The sequence below is a fragment of the Varanus komodoensis genome, unplaced genomic scaffold, assembly GCF_004798865.1.
Source record: "Varanus komodoensis strain SLA01 unplaced genomic scaffold, ASM479886v1 scaffold14_1, whole genome shotgun sequence".
NCBI classification, from domain to species: domain Eukaryota; kingdom Metazoa; phylum Chordata; class Lepidosauria; order Squamata; family Varanidae; genus Varanus; species Varanus komodoensis.
In genome coordinates, this window is record NW_025335438.1 from 17,483,408 (window position 1) to 17,500,656 (window position 17,249).

The 17,249-nt window shown below is 38.8% G+C and overlaps 1 protein-coding gene across 1 annotated transcript in view; it reads right to left on the reverse strand.

Moving 5' to 3' along the window:
• The window catches only part of RP1 (RP1 axonemal microtubule associated), a 211,587-nt gene extending 194,591 nt beyond the window's left edge, over positions 1 to 16,996 (reverse strand). The window contains exons 1-2 of the mRNA XM_044424207.1: positions 16,352 to 16,996; positions 12,890 to 13,061 (exon numbers count right to left, since the gene is read on the reverse strand). Of these exons, the coding sequence (XP_044280142.1) occupies positions 12,890 to 13,061; positions 16,352 to 16,996 (817 nt within the window). The remainder of the gene's footprint in view (positions 1 to 12,889; positions 13,062 to 16,351) is intronic.
• Positions 16,997 to 17,249: the final 253 nt, after the last annotated feature.

Genomic DNA, 17,249 nt, shown 5'->3' on the forward strand with positions numbered 1-17,249 from the left:
TAAATGAACAGTGCAAAGAAATAGAAGAAAACAATAGAATAGGGAGGACCAGAGATCTCTTCAAGAAAATTGGAGATATGAAGGGAACATTTCATGCAAATATGGGCATGATAAAGGACCAAAATGGCAGGGGCCTAACAGAGGCAGAAGAGATTAAGAAGAGGTGGCAAGATTACACAGAAGAACTATACAAGAAAGAGCTTAACGTCCCTGATAACCACGATGGGGTGGTCACTGTCCTCGAGCTAGACATCCTGGAATGTGAAGTCAAATGGGCCTTAGGAAGTCTGAGCAACAACAAAGCTAGTGGAGGTGACAGTATTCCAGCTGAGCTATTCAAAATCTTAAAAGACGATGCAGTAGAAGAGCTACACTCAATATGCCAGCAAATTTGGAAAACTCAACAGTGGCTGCAAGATTAGAAAAGGTCAGTTTACATTCCAATCCCAATGAAGGGCAATGCCAAAGAATGTTCAAGCTACCGCATCATTGCACTCATTTCACATGCTAGCAAAGTTATGCTCAAAATTCTACAAGCTAGGCTCCAGCAGTATGTGGACTGAGAACTACCAGAAGTACAGGCAGGATTTTGAAGAGGCAGAGGAACTAGAGATCAAATTGCCAACATATGCTGGATCATGGAGAAAGCTAGGGAGTTCCAGAAAAACATCTACATCTGCTTCATTGACTTTGCTAAACCCTTTGATTGTGTGGATCACAACAAATTGTGGCAAGTTCTTAAAGAGATGGGAGTACCAGACCATCTTATTTGTCTCTTGAGAAACCTATATGCGAGTCAAGAAGCAACAGTGAGAACTGGACAAGGAACCACTGATTGTTTCAAAATTGAGAAAGGAATTCGGCAAGGCTGTATACTGTTGCCCTCCTATTTAACTTATATGCAGAGCACATCATGAGAAAGGTGGGGCTGGATGAATCACCAACTGGAATTAAGATTGCTGGGAGAAATATCAACAACCTCAGATATGCAGATGATACCACTCTGATGGCAGAAAGTGAAGAAGAACAAAGAGTCTCTTGACGCGGGTGAAGGAGGAGAGTGCAAAAGTTGGCTTGAAACTCAACATTAAGAAAACTAAGATCATGGCATCCATTTCTCCCACTTTCTGGCAAATAGATGGGGAAGAAATGGAGGTAGTGACAGATTTTATTTTCCTGGGCTCCAAGATCACCGCAGATGGGGACTGCAACCAAGAAATTAAAAGATGCTTGCTTCTAGGGAGGAGAGCTATGGCAAATCTAGATAGCATACTAAAAAGCAGAGACATCACCCTGCCAACAAAAGTGCATATATTCAAGGCTATGGTTTTCCCAGTTGCAATGTATGGCTGTAAAAGCTAGACCATAAGGAAGGCTGAGCGCCGAAGGATTGAGGCCTTTGAGTTGTGGTGCTGGAGGAGACTCCTGTGAGTCCCCTGGAATGCAAGGCGATCAAACTGGTCAGTCCTAGAGGAGATCAATGCTGACTGCTCTTTAGAAGGCCAGATAGTGAAGATGAAACTCAAATACTTTGGCCATGTAATGAGAAGGAAGGACTCCCTGGAGAAGAGCCTTATGCAGGGAGCAATTGACGGCAAAAGAAGAAGGGGACGGCAGAGAATGAGGTGGCTAGATGGAGTCACTGAAGCAGTTGGTGTGAGCTTGAGTGGACTCTGGGGGATAGTGGAAGACAGGAAGGCCTGGAGGAATGTTGTCCATGGGGTCGCGATGGGTCGGACATGACTTCACGACTAACAACAACAACAACAAAGCCATATAATGCCATAGCAGTTTAGAAAATGGACTGTTTTTATCTAGAGTGTTGTAAACCACCCGGAGAGCTGTGGCAGTGGGTCAGTATAGAAATAATACCTGCAAACCAGAAAATTGGCTTCCTATACATAAAATAGGAATGTCAATGTCATGTCCTACTTCTAGAATTCTTACAACGTTGTTTGAAATAAAGCTTGCAAAAACTTTGTGTTATAGAAATTATTCCTAAAGGCAAAAATGTGTGCAACATAGAAACTGATGAGGCTCTCCACTGTAAGCTATGATGTCACCAAAGCTAGTGCATGCTTTATTGAATTATCAGGTCACATTTTCTGCATTCACATTATTATTTTATTGTTCATAATGCATTTCATTTAATAGTACACAAATGTAAGAGTAATGACAACAACTGCTTCAAAACATTGTAAAACTGCCAAGTATTTACAGAAAAACATAGCTGCCATTTGAAACAAGTTGTGTTAAACTAGTAACATTTATCTGTTATGCTATTAGACTAGTTGTGCTTATTGCAAGTAGCTTGAGTATTGCAAAGATATTGCAAAATTTGTGATGGTTTCATGCATTAATCTTAATCCTGGGTAGCCTTAGTAATTGCAGGATATTCTATTATATATTGGACTGTATACTGAATTTTTGAGTAGGAACTCTGCATTTAAAAAAACTCTAGGGAGTAAATGTGCATGGGACCAGAGATATTCTCCAGAGCTTTTAACAGAATCATGCCTTAGTATTATCTAAGACTCCCACTATACATGGATAGTAAAGTACACAGAGGTCATTCATAGTAATCAGGTCTATAATTGAAATATTCAGTGTTACTTATTTCAATATACATCCTTTTTTCCAGTTTTTTTAAGTGCATAGACAGACTCTTTAGTCGAACTAACATGTTCTATACTCAGATTTCTGAAATATTTAATTGAACAAAACATAATTATATACTATAAAATTTTACATTTCTAGACATTCACAGTTGTTCTTAACAGTATTTTTACATAAAATAATTACATGTGTAGCTTAGATCACTTTTTTTATAGAAAGCATTAGCACCTCATGCCCACACTAGCACATGCATGTGTTTGGCCAAATTTACTAATGTAACTATGAATCATGAATTTAATTTTCAAGAAATAAATGGAAATTCAAACCTGTAGTATGGCAGAAGCCATGTGTAGGTTTCAGTATGCTTCTGTGAGGGTTAAAAGTGGGAAGGAGAAATGCAAGCCTTACCCCATGGCCCCATTTCTATCATGGGAAAGCCGGTCCATAGTCAAGAACAGGAGGAGATGGGTATCAGTGCAAGGATCAGGTGTCAGAAGAAAAGGGAAGCACAACACAACCTGATAATTGAAGAATATGGAAAGCAGGAAGGAGTTCACTGAAAAAACAACCCCCTTGGGATGAAAAGGTCATAGCCATCCCTAAAAATTTCAATTCTCTTTAATGATGCTGTAACTTAAGGAACTGCTTTTGTATTATGCAACATCTCCTTGAATCTTTCCTGTTGTGTGCAAGAAAATTGATTCTGTAGACAGAAGCAATGCTAGATTGTAACTTTTGCACAATAAAAGCAGATTGGTTGAAATTGCAAGTTACAGACTTGTTCACACAGAGAGGCAGAGGAAGCACACACTAGGAGCCTTGCTTGACCAGGGTTTCCGAGACTGAATAGAGGCTTCCGTACTATATGAACATTCAAGGGAACACAAGTAGCAACCTCCCTCCCCTCCTGCCTTCAGACCTTCTTGCTCAGCACAGGAAAATCAAGGTGTGAATGCGCTGGGATTGAGTAGGAAAGAGGCTCAGAAGGGAGCTTTCACATGCATCCACATCTTTTGTATGTGCCTGAACATGAGCTGGGCTGCAGATGATAGAAATGTGCATCTTGTAGCTGAAGGACAGAAACAACCATTAAAATTGCCAAATTAAATCTTTGGTGGTTTTTTTGTTATTGTTGGTAGGCCACAAATTTTAAGCAGTAGGAGAAATTCTATTAAGGTTTAGGCATTAAATAGTCCTACAATTCCCAGCATTCCTTAGCCAGCCATGACAGGAATTATAGGACTGCTTTCTAGCTAAAATACATAGGATTGCATCTCAATTAACAAAGGCACATAGGAAGCTAACACTGAGTCAGCCTAGTATGGTTGACAATGAATGGTTGGCAGCTGTTCTCCATGGTTTCCAGCCCTAACTGTGGATGCTCAGGAATTAACTGGGGTCTTCCTTTATGCAAAGTGTGTGCTCCACCATGATATCACCTTTTCATAGTAAATAGTATTATCTTCTAACAGCAGATTTTAAAGTTGTTATCATATTCCATACTAATGGAAGATCACGGTAAACCTTGCTACTGGAAAAGATGGTTTAAGATTGCTCTTTTGCATTAATGTTCTTTCTTCCTCGGTTTGGACTTCCACAGCTAATAAGAAAAAACTGATGTTTCATTCAGAAACCTATATAGAAGGCAGCAAAACTACCATTTTTTCTTTTTCATTAGCAAGTACCAATATGTGAATAGGATTAGCTACTGGATCTAACTCTGCATTTCATTTTCATGTTTTAAAGTGATTCTGCAGGATTAATTTCACCTAGTCTTGAAACATCCATTTTAGACAAGCATGTATGTTTTTGCTAGTTAGTATTTTCTGATTTTCTTTTATAAAAATTAGGTGTCATATTGTTTGCTAAGATAGTCACACAATGAAAAACAAACAAGAAACATGAGGAAAAATAAACACCATAGAAGGATTGTTTGTGTTTAAATACCTTCTATACAAGAGGTGCAATGACTGAGTGTTCAGATTCTAAATTCAGAAAGTTACTTTCATTTTCATACATGTGTGTGTATGGATATGCAGTGTCACAGAATTCTTGACCATTCTAGGAATCTGAAGGTTCATTGTCACTTTCCTCTTCAGTTACATAAGAGAGAGTTTTTTCTTTGTTGCTGAATGCACTTTCATCTTCCAGGTTTACCCTTCCTTTCCAGTCAATGTTATTGAAGAAAGTAGTCTGATGATCAAAATCTTCACTATTACATCCTTCTCTTGCAACTCCAAATGTTGGAACAGTTTTCTCCCCAACAGTTTGATTTACACTGCCTCTTAAGCTTTGAAAGGTAGGTAAATTGCTATGTTGTCCTACAATTATCTCATCAAGTGTTTCTCTGTTGTCTTTGTTTTCATGATTGTTGATCTTCCATACATTTACATCCATATTTTCTGTGACACATTCTTTTTTAAAATCTTGATTTCCTTTTACTGATAAAAGTAACAAAAACTTATTTCCATTAATGAAATCTAATGTATTGTCAGCATAAAGTCTGTCAAAAATATTATTTGCAATCTTATTAATGCAGCTGCTCTTCAGCTGAGAATGACTTTTGTCAAATCCAATTACATCTTGGCTTTGCCAACTGAAATATGAGGTATTTGTTAACAAATTCATTAGCCCCACTTGATTTTCAACATCAGAAGCCTTTCGATAAGCACACCCTCTGATCTCCTCATTAGTTGGCTTTATGATGGCTGTCAGTATGGGACAATGTTGTCCACAAATAGCATGAAGTTTATCCAAAGAATCTTGGTCCTCATGGGTATTTCTGTTTGAATTAGCATTGCTATCTGGTTGGGTTTGAATTGGCTCATCATCTGGAAGCTCTTCTAGGGGATGTACCTTATTATCAGGTAATCTAAACTCTACAGATGTAAAAGACGGAGAATTGCTACTCACTTCTGCATCAAATTGTGGAGAAGTGATGCATGCCTTTCCTGTTGTCTCCAAAAGCCTAGTGCTTCCATGCTGGCTATTTTTGCTTCTTAAAGCATCAGGAAAAGGCTCTGAATCACTGTTGTGAGGCATGTTGAAGTAGCTGCATCCATGATCACAAGGCTTAGCCATTTCTTCAAGTTCTGAAGAGGATATTTCTTTGAGAGGTGGCTGCACATCCAGGTTTCCAAAATGTGAGTATGGAATGTCATCACTATAGTTATCAAATGCTGTGTCAGTTGATGTTGTATCTGTATTTCCATACATCCCTATGTTCTCAGGGGGTGACTTTCTGATTAAATGATTTTCCTTAAGAAGCCATTTTCCTTTGTCAATCAAGACTCCATCATCCCCAGCAGTGGGTGCTCTAGGCTGATTGTGTTGGTTTGTGTCTTCCACAAAACATTTACTATTATGATATGCTTCTTTCCCAATAGGATTGAACTGTGGTGCTGGACAGGTTGCATTTTCTTTTTCCCATGTGTCACTACTCGTGTTTAAATTTTCTGGGATTCCTTGTGATATACAAGATGAGATTATTTTATCATCAGACCAAATATTATATGGTTGACAAAACAAAGGAGCTTCTTCCCTTACTGTGTGGAAGGATTCTTTGATGTCTCCTTGTTGCAATTGAGTGAAATAGGGAGAAACAGGTTTAGGAGGAGGCTTAAAAGAAGCCTCCTCCTTGCCATAAAGTCTCTCAATAGTCCTTCTCACATACCCTTTATTGTACTCCTTTTCATATATTGTTTCATCTGTACTTTCATTGGTCAAGTCACTGGAAGGCCTAAAGTTGTAATCACTTTCATCACTCTCTGGTCGATAATCTGACAAGTCAGAAGTGGCTGGGCTTTTCAAGCATTTTTTGAATTCCAAAGAAGAATTTGAATGGGATCCACTTTCAAGTTCTTTTACTATCAGTTTTACTCTGGATGTTGGCTCTTCTTCAGCAGCATCAGCTATAATTGGTTTTGATTCATAACAAAATGATAACTGTGATGGTGTTGATAATAGCTCTGAAGTTTCCTCACAGATGCCATCTTCCTCTAGGTCTTCTTGAATGGAACTTTCTAGCCAGTCACAATTTGTGGCATTATCAGAAACTGAACTATGATACTTGTTTGAATTTTTCTTTTTCTGTAAAGGCTCTGCACTTTCTTGTTCTGTTCTTTCTAATTCCTTATCATCTAACTCTGAAGTTTCCAGGTCAAAAATGTGGTCCTTATCATGAGAACTTATGCTGTGAATGGTTGAGTTAGGTTCTTCTGAGAGCCCTGATTCTTCATTGTTAAATAAAGTATTGGTAGCTTTTTCCTGTGACTCTTGTAATGAACTATTCCCGTTTTCTTTGGGCAGTTCCTCATTTGAAGTCAAGCCCCAGTTATCTAACTGAGCTTTAGCACATTCAAGATTTTGCAGTACGTCATGGACATCCAAATCATTCATATTTGAATTCTCTTCCACCTTGTTGTAGTTCTTCTGCTCCTCACTGGATCTTTCTAACTTTTCTGATGAATCTTTTGCAGCTACAACTTCTTCAGAATCAAACACAGAAGTCAGCATTACATTTTTGTCTGTACTCCCTTGTTCTTCAATGTCTGGGATATTTTTTGTTTCAGCTAGAGAAATATTTTCTGGACGATATGGTGCTTCCTGTTTGTCTTCTTGCATTCCTGATGATTTTAAACAGTTTGCTGTGCAGTCCTGCAAATTGCAAACAGCAGTCTTCAAATCTTCAGCTTTTTCTTTAATTGCAATGTGCTTCAAATACTGCAATAGTGTAAATATTTCAGAACAACTACAGGTACTTTGCACAATATCATCTTTGAACAAGCTTTCTTTCAAGTTTAGTAGAAAGAACCATGCTAGAAGAAGATTAGAAGAAGATTCAAGAAGAGAAGAACAAATGTCTGCAAGACAACATGGTTTTGTAGTACATCCAATATTGTTTTTTTCAGTATTGATAATTGCAGATTTTAGCTCATCCAGCAATAGACCACTAATACAATCCTTCTGAACATCAGTTCCTAGAATGTGATTGACAGTTTGGGGATTAACTTGACCAGCAATCTCGGGACTATGGCTTTGATTACCAACTTCTATCTGAACCTTCCTTTTGTTGTTTTCATGTACAATATTGCACATAGATAATGTGGTATTTTTCCGGATTTCTGACTGTAATAAATATGTGGCTTCTTCTATTAAACTTGCATCAGCATCTGTCAAACAGCCAATGTGTCTTTCACATAACTCTTTAGCTGATTCTTCAACAGTTTGTGTTTCACTGAAGTGGCTTAATGTGCAATTGAGTTCTTTACTTTCACTGATATTATTCTTCCCTGTTAGATATACATTATTTTCAATTAGCTGGCTTTCTTTATCTGGAAAAGAATTGGCAGACAGCTGACACATTTTTCTGTCATTTGAATTTATGGGAATTATATGCTTTTCATTTGGAAATACATTCTGCAACCAGCTCTGGACATAGTTTTCAAGAGAATGTTCTGTAATTTTATCTGTAAAGTTTTTATGCTTCAAAGCATCCAACACTTTAATTTCATCCAACACCTTGCCTTTACTACCCTGAGGATTTTCTGTTTTTCTATTGTTTTTTGCTTTTTTATTTTTCATTGATGACTTGTGTGACTTATCTGAATGAAGCTTCTCCGTTTCTGTATCTGTAAGACCTGCTTTAACAAGTGGTCTTAAAGAAGCTAGGTGAGTTGGACATTGTTCTGTCCCAGTAGTGATGTTGCAGGTACATTCTTTAATCTGTTCAATTTCAAATTTTGAATGATCTTTAACTAATACCACTGCTTTTTCATTTTCTGTAGTGGGTGACAAATTATGTCTTTTTTCTGATTTGGCCTTTAGCTTAGGCAATTTCTTATTTAGCTTCTTTGGGAGAGATACTAATTCATCTTGCTGGGGCTTTGCTGAAAATTCACTATAGAAATCTTCTTTGCCACTTATGCTTTTATTAGAACCATCTGAGTTGCTAACGGGAAATGCAACTACCCTTTTATGAACTGTGATTTGGGTTGAGGAGTGCTGAGTACTGTCTCTTGTAATCTGCATCTCACAAGTCTTTACTTCACTCTCAGTGGTTCCATTTATGGATATATCATGCAAGTTTTGTTGAGAACCTATACCTTGTTTTGTAGTATCTGAGGATGATTTTTTCTTTCTCTTCTTTTTCTTCTTCTTGCTAATGGATGATGCAGCCTGACTTCCATCAGAGGGATGGGAAGCTGTAATACATTCAGCACTACCATTCTTGGTCATAATAGAAGAGGATCCTGTTACTGCAGGATTCATTTGGACATAATTGCATCCTGTTTTATTGCTTTCAGGAAGTGAGCAATGTACTGAAGCTTGAGAAGAATGTAAGACCCTACACTGGTTGCTTATCATCTCCTCACTGTTTGACTGGGACAATTCTGAATTGTTATTGAAGCAGCTTTGTTCCTCTTCTATTGTACCTCTTGGTTTAGGCAATGGCTGTCTAGATGCATGGCACTTCTCTAGATAAGATTGTGTGTGACTTGTACCAGAATCACAGCCAGATGTTAAACTGTTATATAAGCCTTCCTCTACAACTGGTTTTTCCAAAGCATTCTGAAATGTGCCCTCCCTACCAAGCAGTTCTGTGGAACTTTGAATTGCCTGTTTGTTCAGCGTGTCTTCCTCTATCTGGTCATCCTGCAACTGTTTCAGCACATGACTGCTGCACTCCTCACTAAGCGTGGGATTAGTGACATTTGATATTGTACTGCTAGCATGAGTGACTACACAATATTCAGATTTGGTTTCACCATGGCCCATTTCTTCACTGTAAGAATATTGCCCTACCATCCTTTTTTGGACTGCTGTGTCTGAGACTACAGTTACACTTCCAACCAATGCTTTCTTTTGCCTGACTCTTCTAGGCCCAGGAGTAGGAGGTCTATGAAAACGAGGTTTGACATTATCATTATTTGCCTGACCAAGATCCATGTTCATAGCAGGATTCTGCCAGATGTCATAATTGCTAGTTTCCGTTCTACCTGCAGAGTCTTGATCGGTCACTTCTGTGTCAATCTGTTGCAATGAGGCATTGCTTTCCACACCATTGATGTGCTCTGTGGGTACCTTACATGGCAAAATCTCTGATGACTGCCCTTCTGCAGTGACTGCAGAGATGCCAGCACGGCTAACAGATGTTGTCCATTTTATGGTTTCCTCTTCTTTTATACTGAACCGAACTCGCATCTCAACTGTCATACTGCCATCTTGATTAAGATGAACAGACTTCTCAATGTCATCTACAGGTTCACCAGTATGTGAATGATTTTCTGCTAACCCCGCGTCATTGTCAGCAATGTAAGAAGAATCTGAGTTGTTGTCATTACTGTAGCCTTTGTAAGAAGAAGCAGAGAACATCTGTGACCTGGAGCTTGAATCTATCTGTACACTCCCTTCCAAGCAATTTATTGAAATCACCCCAAATGACAAAATTAGATGAAAGATGCAGAAGACAGTATTCAGACATAGCCATCCAAGGAAGCGGCAGCAGAGACAAGAGACAAGAGAAAATACGAAAAATGTTAGTATAAAAACATGCAGTTAACATTGCATATTGGAGGAGCGATTTCTATAGGCATACATACTACATGGACATGTATTCTGGATCAGTGATAGGAAATGTTGGAGGAGAAGGAACAGAAACATTAGGGGGAAACCCACAAAAAGTGTTTTTCCTTTCCTTTTTTCTGGTTTAACTCTAGGCCCTTATATGTCTAGTCTGAATATCATTTATGCTGAAATATACTGCTTTGGCAAAAAGTATGCAATTCTGTGTAGTATTTTCTAGTGTTCTTTCAGAAGAACTAAAATAAGAGATGGCTGTAGTCTAGACTTTTCTTTCATTTTCTCATACTTCTCATATATTTCAAGTTTAACACATTTAAAGTTCTAGCTTTACCATTAATTCAGAGCTAATTATAATTAAAATTACAAATGTAAGCAGGCTAAATAGATGTGCAGTATAGTCCTAAACATCTTTAAGTGAAGGTAAGTTCCACTCTGCTCAGTTGGGCTTACATATCAGAAAGTATGTTTAAGATAGAAAATCCCAAGAATTTTTTAATTCCAGATTGCCTAACGGAGCTACCAAAAGAAAAAATGAAAAAGAAACTAAAAAAAAAAAAAAAATTCTACAAACTTTTGAATATTCTCCAGGCTTTGTGCCCGAAGAAGAATATTAATCCATTGTGGTACAGTCATTGAGAACATCTTTCTTGGTACCCAATCTTTCATAGCTACAGATTCCTTTCTACCATTACAATCTCTAAAATCATTCAAGTAATGAATTTAAAAGCTGGTACAGTAGATAGGAAGAAAACAAATTTCTTATCATGTTTTAAAAGGGCAACAGATACATTTCCTGTGACTTACTAAGACAAGAACCAGTGCATTCAAAACTGGCTAAAGCTTCCAAACAGTAATTAAAACTATCACATACAGTTTATATTCATACTTACAAAAATCAAATCCATGAAAAGTTTATGCCTTAATAAGTTTTTGTGATTGAAGTGCTACCAGTTGTTTTAGTTATAAAAAGCATAAAGTTAGGTAATTAACAACACTGTAACACTTTTCATAACCTTTGACCATTTATTTCATTTTGTATAGATATGTATATTTCCATCCAAATTATCTGAAAACAATACAATGATCTCAGCACTGAACCAAATAAGGATAAGTGACTATAGACTATAGGTGAGAATGTCTTGTTGCTCTTGAATCATGGATTGTTGTATGCAAAGCCTGTATTATGATGTACTTATCTTTATTTTGATTTTTCTATATCTCTCCATTCCCATAGGCTCTGGTCAGTTCATAAGAGATTAAAACCAACAATAATAAAATTTCAACTAAAAACAAGCATATTAAATAAAACTAATCTGGGAAGGTCAGTCAGGAAAAAAAAAATCTTTAACTCCCTCTTGAAAGTAGCAGTCTAGAATATCTGACACATCTCTCCCAGCAGGCTATTCCATAGTTTATGAACCATAGAGAACTCAGGGAGAGCATCTATGATTTGAGTTATGAATGCTGGATTATTAGTGGCTAACAACCCATAATTAAACCGTAGTGCAGGTTTTGCATGCAATGACAACCTATAATCCCAAAGCAATGATTCACTGACAACCCATGCTGAACTCATACTCTCGGTTGTTGTTACATGGAAACCAAATCATTGTTGGCTAAAACAGTAGGGCCAACATGTTTACCTTTCTTTCTTTTTTCCCATTTGCAACAGAGAATCAATTTGTGCGAAAGCCAGATAAATCTCTCAGGTTGATAATGGATTACACAATTTAGATGCCACCACTGAGAAGAACTTGTTTTGTGTGGTGATCCACAGAATAGTAGAATAGTTAATAGTGACTGGGTAAACTACTGTTGAAACAGACAATTTCTCTGAACAGTCTGGAATGCACTGCACACAGATTAACCAATATGGTTGGACATGCAGATACATGCAGGCTGTTCAAATTTAGGACGTTACGTTATGCCTTATTTATTTATTTATTTACTTATTTTTCTTATCCTACCTCCAGGAAGCTTGGAGTGGTATACACAGTACCCTCTCACTACATTCAAGATTGTTTAAGCCATGATGTGGCCACATTTAGAACACGGTGGATGCACTTGGGTCCAGCTGCTCATGCCACCTGAACATAGGAAGCATGGCTTGGTGAAAGGGAACAGCTCAGCAGTAACCAGACAACAAGATGTAGATTATTGTTGATTTCCCCTTCCAACAAGCTACAAGGCCTACATTTCAGTGACTTGGCAAGCTGCACCTGGACAGTGATTATGGAAATTGTACTTGCTGTTTCCCATGGTTTTAATTATTAAGAAGAGAAGACTGAGGGGAGATATGATAGCACTGTTCAAATATTTGAAAAGTTGTTCCACAGAGTAGGGCCAGGATCTTTTCTCAATTATTGCAGAGTTCAGGACACAAAAAAATGTGTTCAAGTTACAAGAAACCAGATTCTGGCTGGACATCAGAAAATACTTCCTGATTGTTAAGAGCAATATGATAATGGATCCAATTATCTAGGGAAGTTGTGATCTCTCCAATACTAGAAGCATCTGGAATCCTGCACTGAACAGGGGGCTAGCCCTGATATCCTTCTTGGCCCCTTTCAATTCTACTATTCTGATTCTATGTAACAAGCTACAATTGAATTCTGATCATGCAAACCTGGTCAATAGATGGAGACAGAAATTAGAAAAATGGAGAAGTATTTCAAAAAGTGAGACTTACTTTTTCTGCCCTCTGTCTTGGCATTTGATCTGGGGTAAACACGATTGGAGACCCCAGGCAGTTTACCAGGAAGAGAATACCTATAGGGATCATAGTTTCCTGCTTTAAAAGGTTCTCTTCCCGCTGCCACAACAGCTCCAGAACATAGTACCAGCGCCTGAAGGCTGGAAATCTGGAACAGAAAAACAGACAGGGTTTGTAAAAAAGAGAGAGAGAGAGAGAGAGAGAGAGAGAGAGAGAGAGAGAGAGAGAGAGAGAGAGAATTCAGTGGGCCAGAATTTGTAATAAAAGCAATGATTCTATAAATATTTGACACTGTCAGTAAATACAAGAAAATTTCTCTTCAGTGTTTTAAGCTTGCAGCCAGACATCTTTGTATTCTGCAGTTACTCAGCCTGTACAGTCTCCACTGGGCTAGTCTGGAAAGGGTAGAGCCCTTAGGTTCACTGTCCTGTGCATGTTTAGGCAGAAAGAAGGTCTCCAGCTCTCAGCCTGCCCCACTCAACATACTCCAAATATGCTGATTTAGCATCCTTTATTCTCGGGGGGGGGGGGTTCTATATTGGCACCACAAACACAGAACCTGCAACAAAATATTGCAGTGTGAAATGTTCCTGTCCAGTGGTCTTCCAGGATACTCTGTTCTATTCCTCTCCCATCCCCACTAGATAGCTAGCATTCTGTGGCAAGTGAGCATGCAGAGACCGTATTGGCCTGTTGTTTTTGCCCTTTAGGGTATCCTCCCTATTTTTGGCAAACCTTGGCATTTCTGAGCCATCATAACTTACTATGTGAGTTAACTATTAGGCAATATATTTTTGATATCAAACAAAATAAAATACTTCAAATGAAGCCTTATAGTCGTGAATTATACTTTATGTCTATCTTTTTCACAATCACACTAGTTCCAAGGAACAATTCTTGCTTGATGAATAATTGTAAAATTTACATCAGGCTTCTCATGTCAAAGTAAGCAGCCCTGTGTGGTTACCACAGTTCACCTGTTTTTAACCTCAGTGTGTCTGAGAGACCATCTTGCTCATAGTGGTTAAGGTCCTTCCTTCTTCCACCTCCTTCCCTCCAAGTCCTCCTGGTGATATCCCAGAAGGCACTGTGGGGAGGAATGAGGCTCCTTTCTTCAACAGCTACTGTCATAAGGCAAGTTTCTTGCTGGGTTCATACATCACTGCATATGGATATTTGGCCAGACTTACCAGTCAAACCATCACATGGTTTTCTGGCAACACAGTTTCAATGTTCCTTGCTCCATCCTCCTGTTCTTGCCATGCATTTTAATTTCCTTTCTTACTCTGTTGCTCCCTATGGACCTCGACAACCTTGTCCTGATTGGGCCACTTAGATCTTGAGGTTGGTTTTCTCCTTCCCCTTCTCCACATGTACTTGCATTTCTGCAATGCTTCTCGCCACTCCAGCAAGCAAAGGAATTTTATTACCTCATAATAAACACTTTTGTCATGTCTCTGCACTTCTCTCTTCATACATTCCCCTGCTTTCTCCCTGTTTCCAAAAGTAAACAGGGAGACAGGCACATTGTTCATCCAATAGGAGTAAAACAGGTAAAGACACGTGTTGGTATGGAGATGAGGACAGAAGAGGATGGATTGCTGAAAGACCACACAAGGGGCTTCCCTCAGGCAGACTTGGGGGAACAGTGGAGGAAGCAACTGAGTGGTGTTGTCCCCATCACAAAATCAAGCAGGTGATCCTGCCACAGGGAAGATGTTTTTGGTGGAGGGCAGATTGGAGACACCTCTGGCAGCTGCACAAAATGGCTGGCTACACTCTGGTTCTGGCCTTCCTACCATGGGTGAGTTGTGTTTTCTGTGTTGGACAATACAATAAGCACGATGGTACCAAAAATCCATAGAACAGAGAATTGTTTCTGCTAGTGATTTCTAAAGTTCAAATGCACCACAGTGAAATACCACAACAGGATTTAAACACCACAGACCAACAATGGTTAACTCCTACTGTGGTTTGTCATGTTGTGAGAACTTGCCCAGAATGTCTGTGCCTGCAAAAACTTCTACAATTCCAGTGACAGCCGTCCCAGTAGTTTTTTTGGTGTGTGTTATTGCTCTTACACTGAAAAAAAATGAGAAAATTGGTAGCAAGAACTCAAGGGGCACGTTATCACAATTTAAGAAACCATGGTGAAATCTAACCATTGTGGGACTGTTGTGTTGTCTGGACCTGCATGATAATATTCATTTTCTGGAACCACAGAGCAGATCCAATCTCTTCTCTCACTCTTCACTGTGGCTTCTCCTGTTGTCTGAACTTGGAATCATCATTTTGCCATTGTTGGTATGGAAACACCATGGAGCATGAACCTAGTCAAGGTGTTCAGGACTGAGTCTCTGATTAGGGCATTTACTGAGCATTTTTCCTCTCAGCTGTATCAAATATAAGAATATCACTGTTAGCTTTATTACATATAGTTGTGTGCAACTGTGATTTGCCTATGAGAAACAGTGGTTTGCTTTAGAATGAGATGACTCAGGGGAGGTACCAACTGGTAGAGAGAATTTGCTCTTCTGCATTGATTTTGTATCCATTTCTCCCCATCCAACACCCCCCATCCCCATGTAAATTCTGTCTCTTTCTAACAAGAGCTTAGGATCTCTGAAGAAAGCGGTAGAGTGATCCTAAGGGTTTGTAGGAAAGAAATAGAATTATGTCTCATGAGCAGCCTATACATAGTACAGGGCTTCAAGGGATTGTGACGTGACAAGCACATGCAATAAGATTGAGGCCACTCCTTTGGGTGTCCTGGAAAAGCTCCTTAGTAAGCAAGCATACATACAAGAAGTAGGACAGGAAGATGTGGTTTAAGAGAAAGCTACATAGTCACAAATACCAGGGTATAAATTTCCTTCTCTCCCAACTTCATGTTCAAAGATTTTCATGTTTTTCTTTAACACTGTGACCCCTTTTAAGGCTGCCATGAATACAACAGCAATATAAATCAGTTATCTGAATGAAAGCAAAGGAGAGGCAGCCCACTTTTCTTGGCCAGTGTAACAAATAATTTAGTTATGAGAGAAAGATTTTATGGTATGGTTTTTGTGAAAACAAAGAAGTAGAAAGTGAATAAAAGGAGCTTTCGTATAAATTATAGGCTGGTTCACACATGAATGTGCCTAACTTTCAAAATTACCCAGTTTCCTTACTTTAGTTACAGTTTATACAAAGATATTAATGGGGCTATAAATGGAGGGGGAAGTTTAATTGAGGACCCCTTATCTCCTCCCTTGATTGCTGTATACTTGATAACTGCCAGCATGAAGTTAACGCCAAGAAAATGCACTCTGATTCTGAAGAAATCCGGAAGTTCTATCTGTGGGATTAAATCTGTGATGATGCATTCACCTTGAGGTTGCAGTCATGTGTGAATCAGCTGTAGAAACCACAAAAAATAAACATTCCCTATATTCATACCTTTCTCCCATCAGTGGTATGTAATTTCAGAACTGGATACTGCATTAGCTCACTGATGTGGTCCAGTAAGGCCTCAAAGTTTTGTGTGTTCTTCTTGGTCAAGACAATTGCATGCCGGATTCTTACATTCCCATTTCTGAAAACAAGCAGTTTTTTCGGGTTGCTTAATCTCTGGGTACTGCCTCGCTGGAACACACTGCCTTCACTCCCTCTAGCTAATTGTACAGCCCTACGGCGAGCACTGAGGGGCCTGCTAATCTGCCATGGCAAAGGCTTTCTACTGGCCATCTCCAAATCAATGGGCTTGATTTTCTTCTGTTGGGAACAAATATATGACTTCCCATCTTCAAGGTCTTCCAGATTATTGATGCTGTGTATCCCTCGTGGTGTAGTGATATTCCTCACGCCAAAAGGCAATGGTACTTTTTTCGACAAGTTGTCAAGCAAAGCATCAAATGACTTGAAAGAGCGGCTGCTGACAACCATTTTGACCCCATTAAATTGAGAGTCTCCACTCTTATAAAAGCAGATCCGTTTTGCCGTAACAGGTTCAGTGACATTGAAGGGGTGCGCAGACAATGATTGTTCAGTCTCTGAAGTGTGGGGCTGATTCACTGAGTAGTTGGTTGAAGGTGTTTTACTCATTTTGTCAGTAATCTAGAAACAAAGAAGCAGAAGTAAATGTTCTCTCTTATGATTGCAACAGTACTGCAGTTCTCATTTCTGTAAAGTCACAAAGGAGATTTTAACATAAGCAGCAACACTCAATCTTGCCAAAAATCAATGGCTTAAATAGGTCCATGCTGTTATCTTTAAATTCCACAAAGACTGGTAGGATTAAGCCAACAAAGCTTACTTGCAAATGTATGTAGAATTCTCCAATGCATTCTGTGTTCAC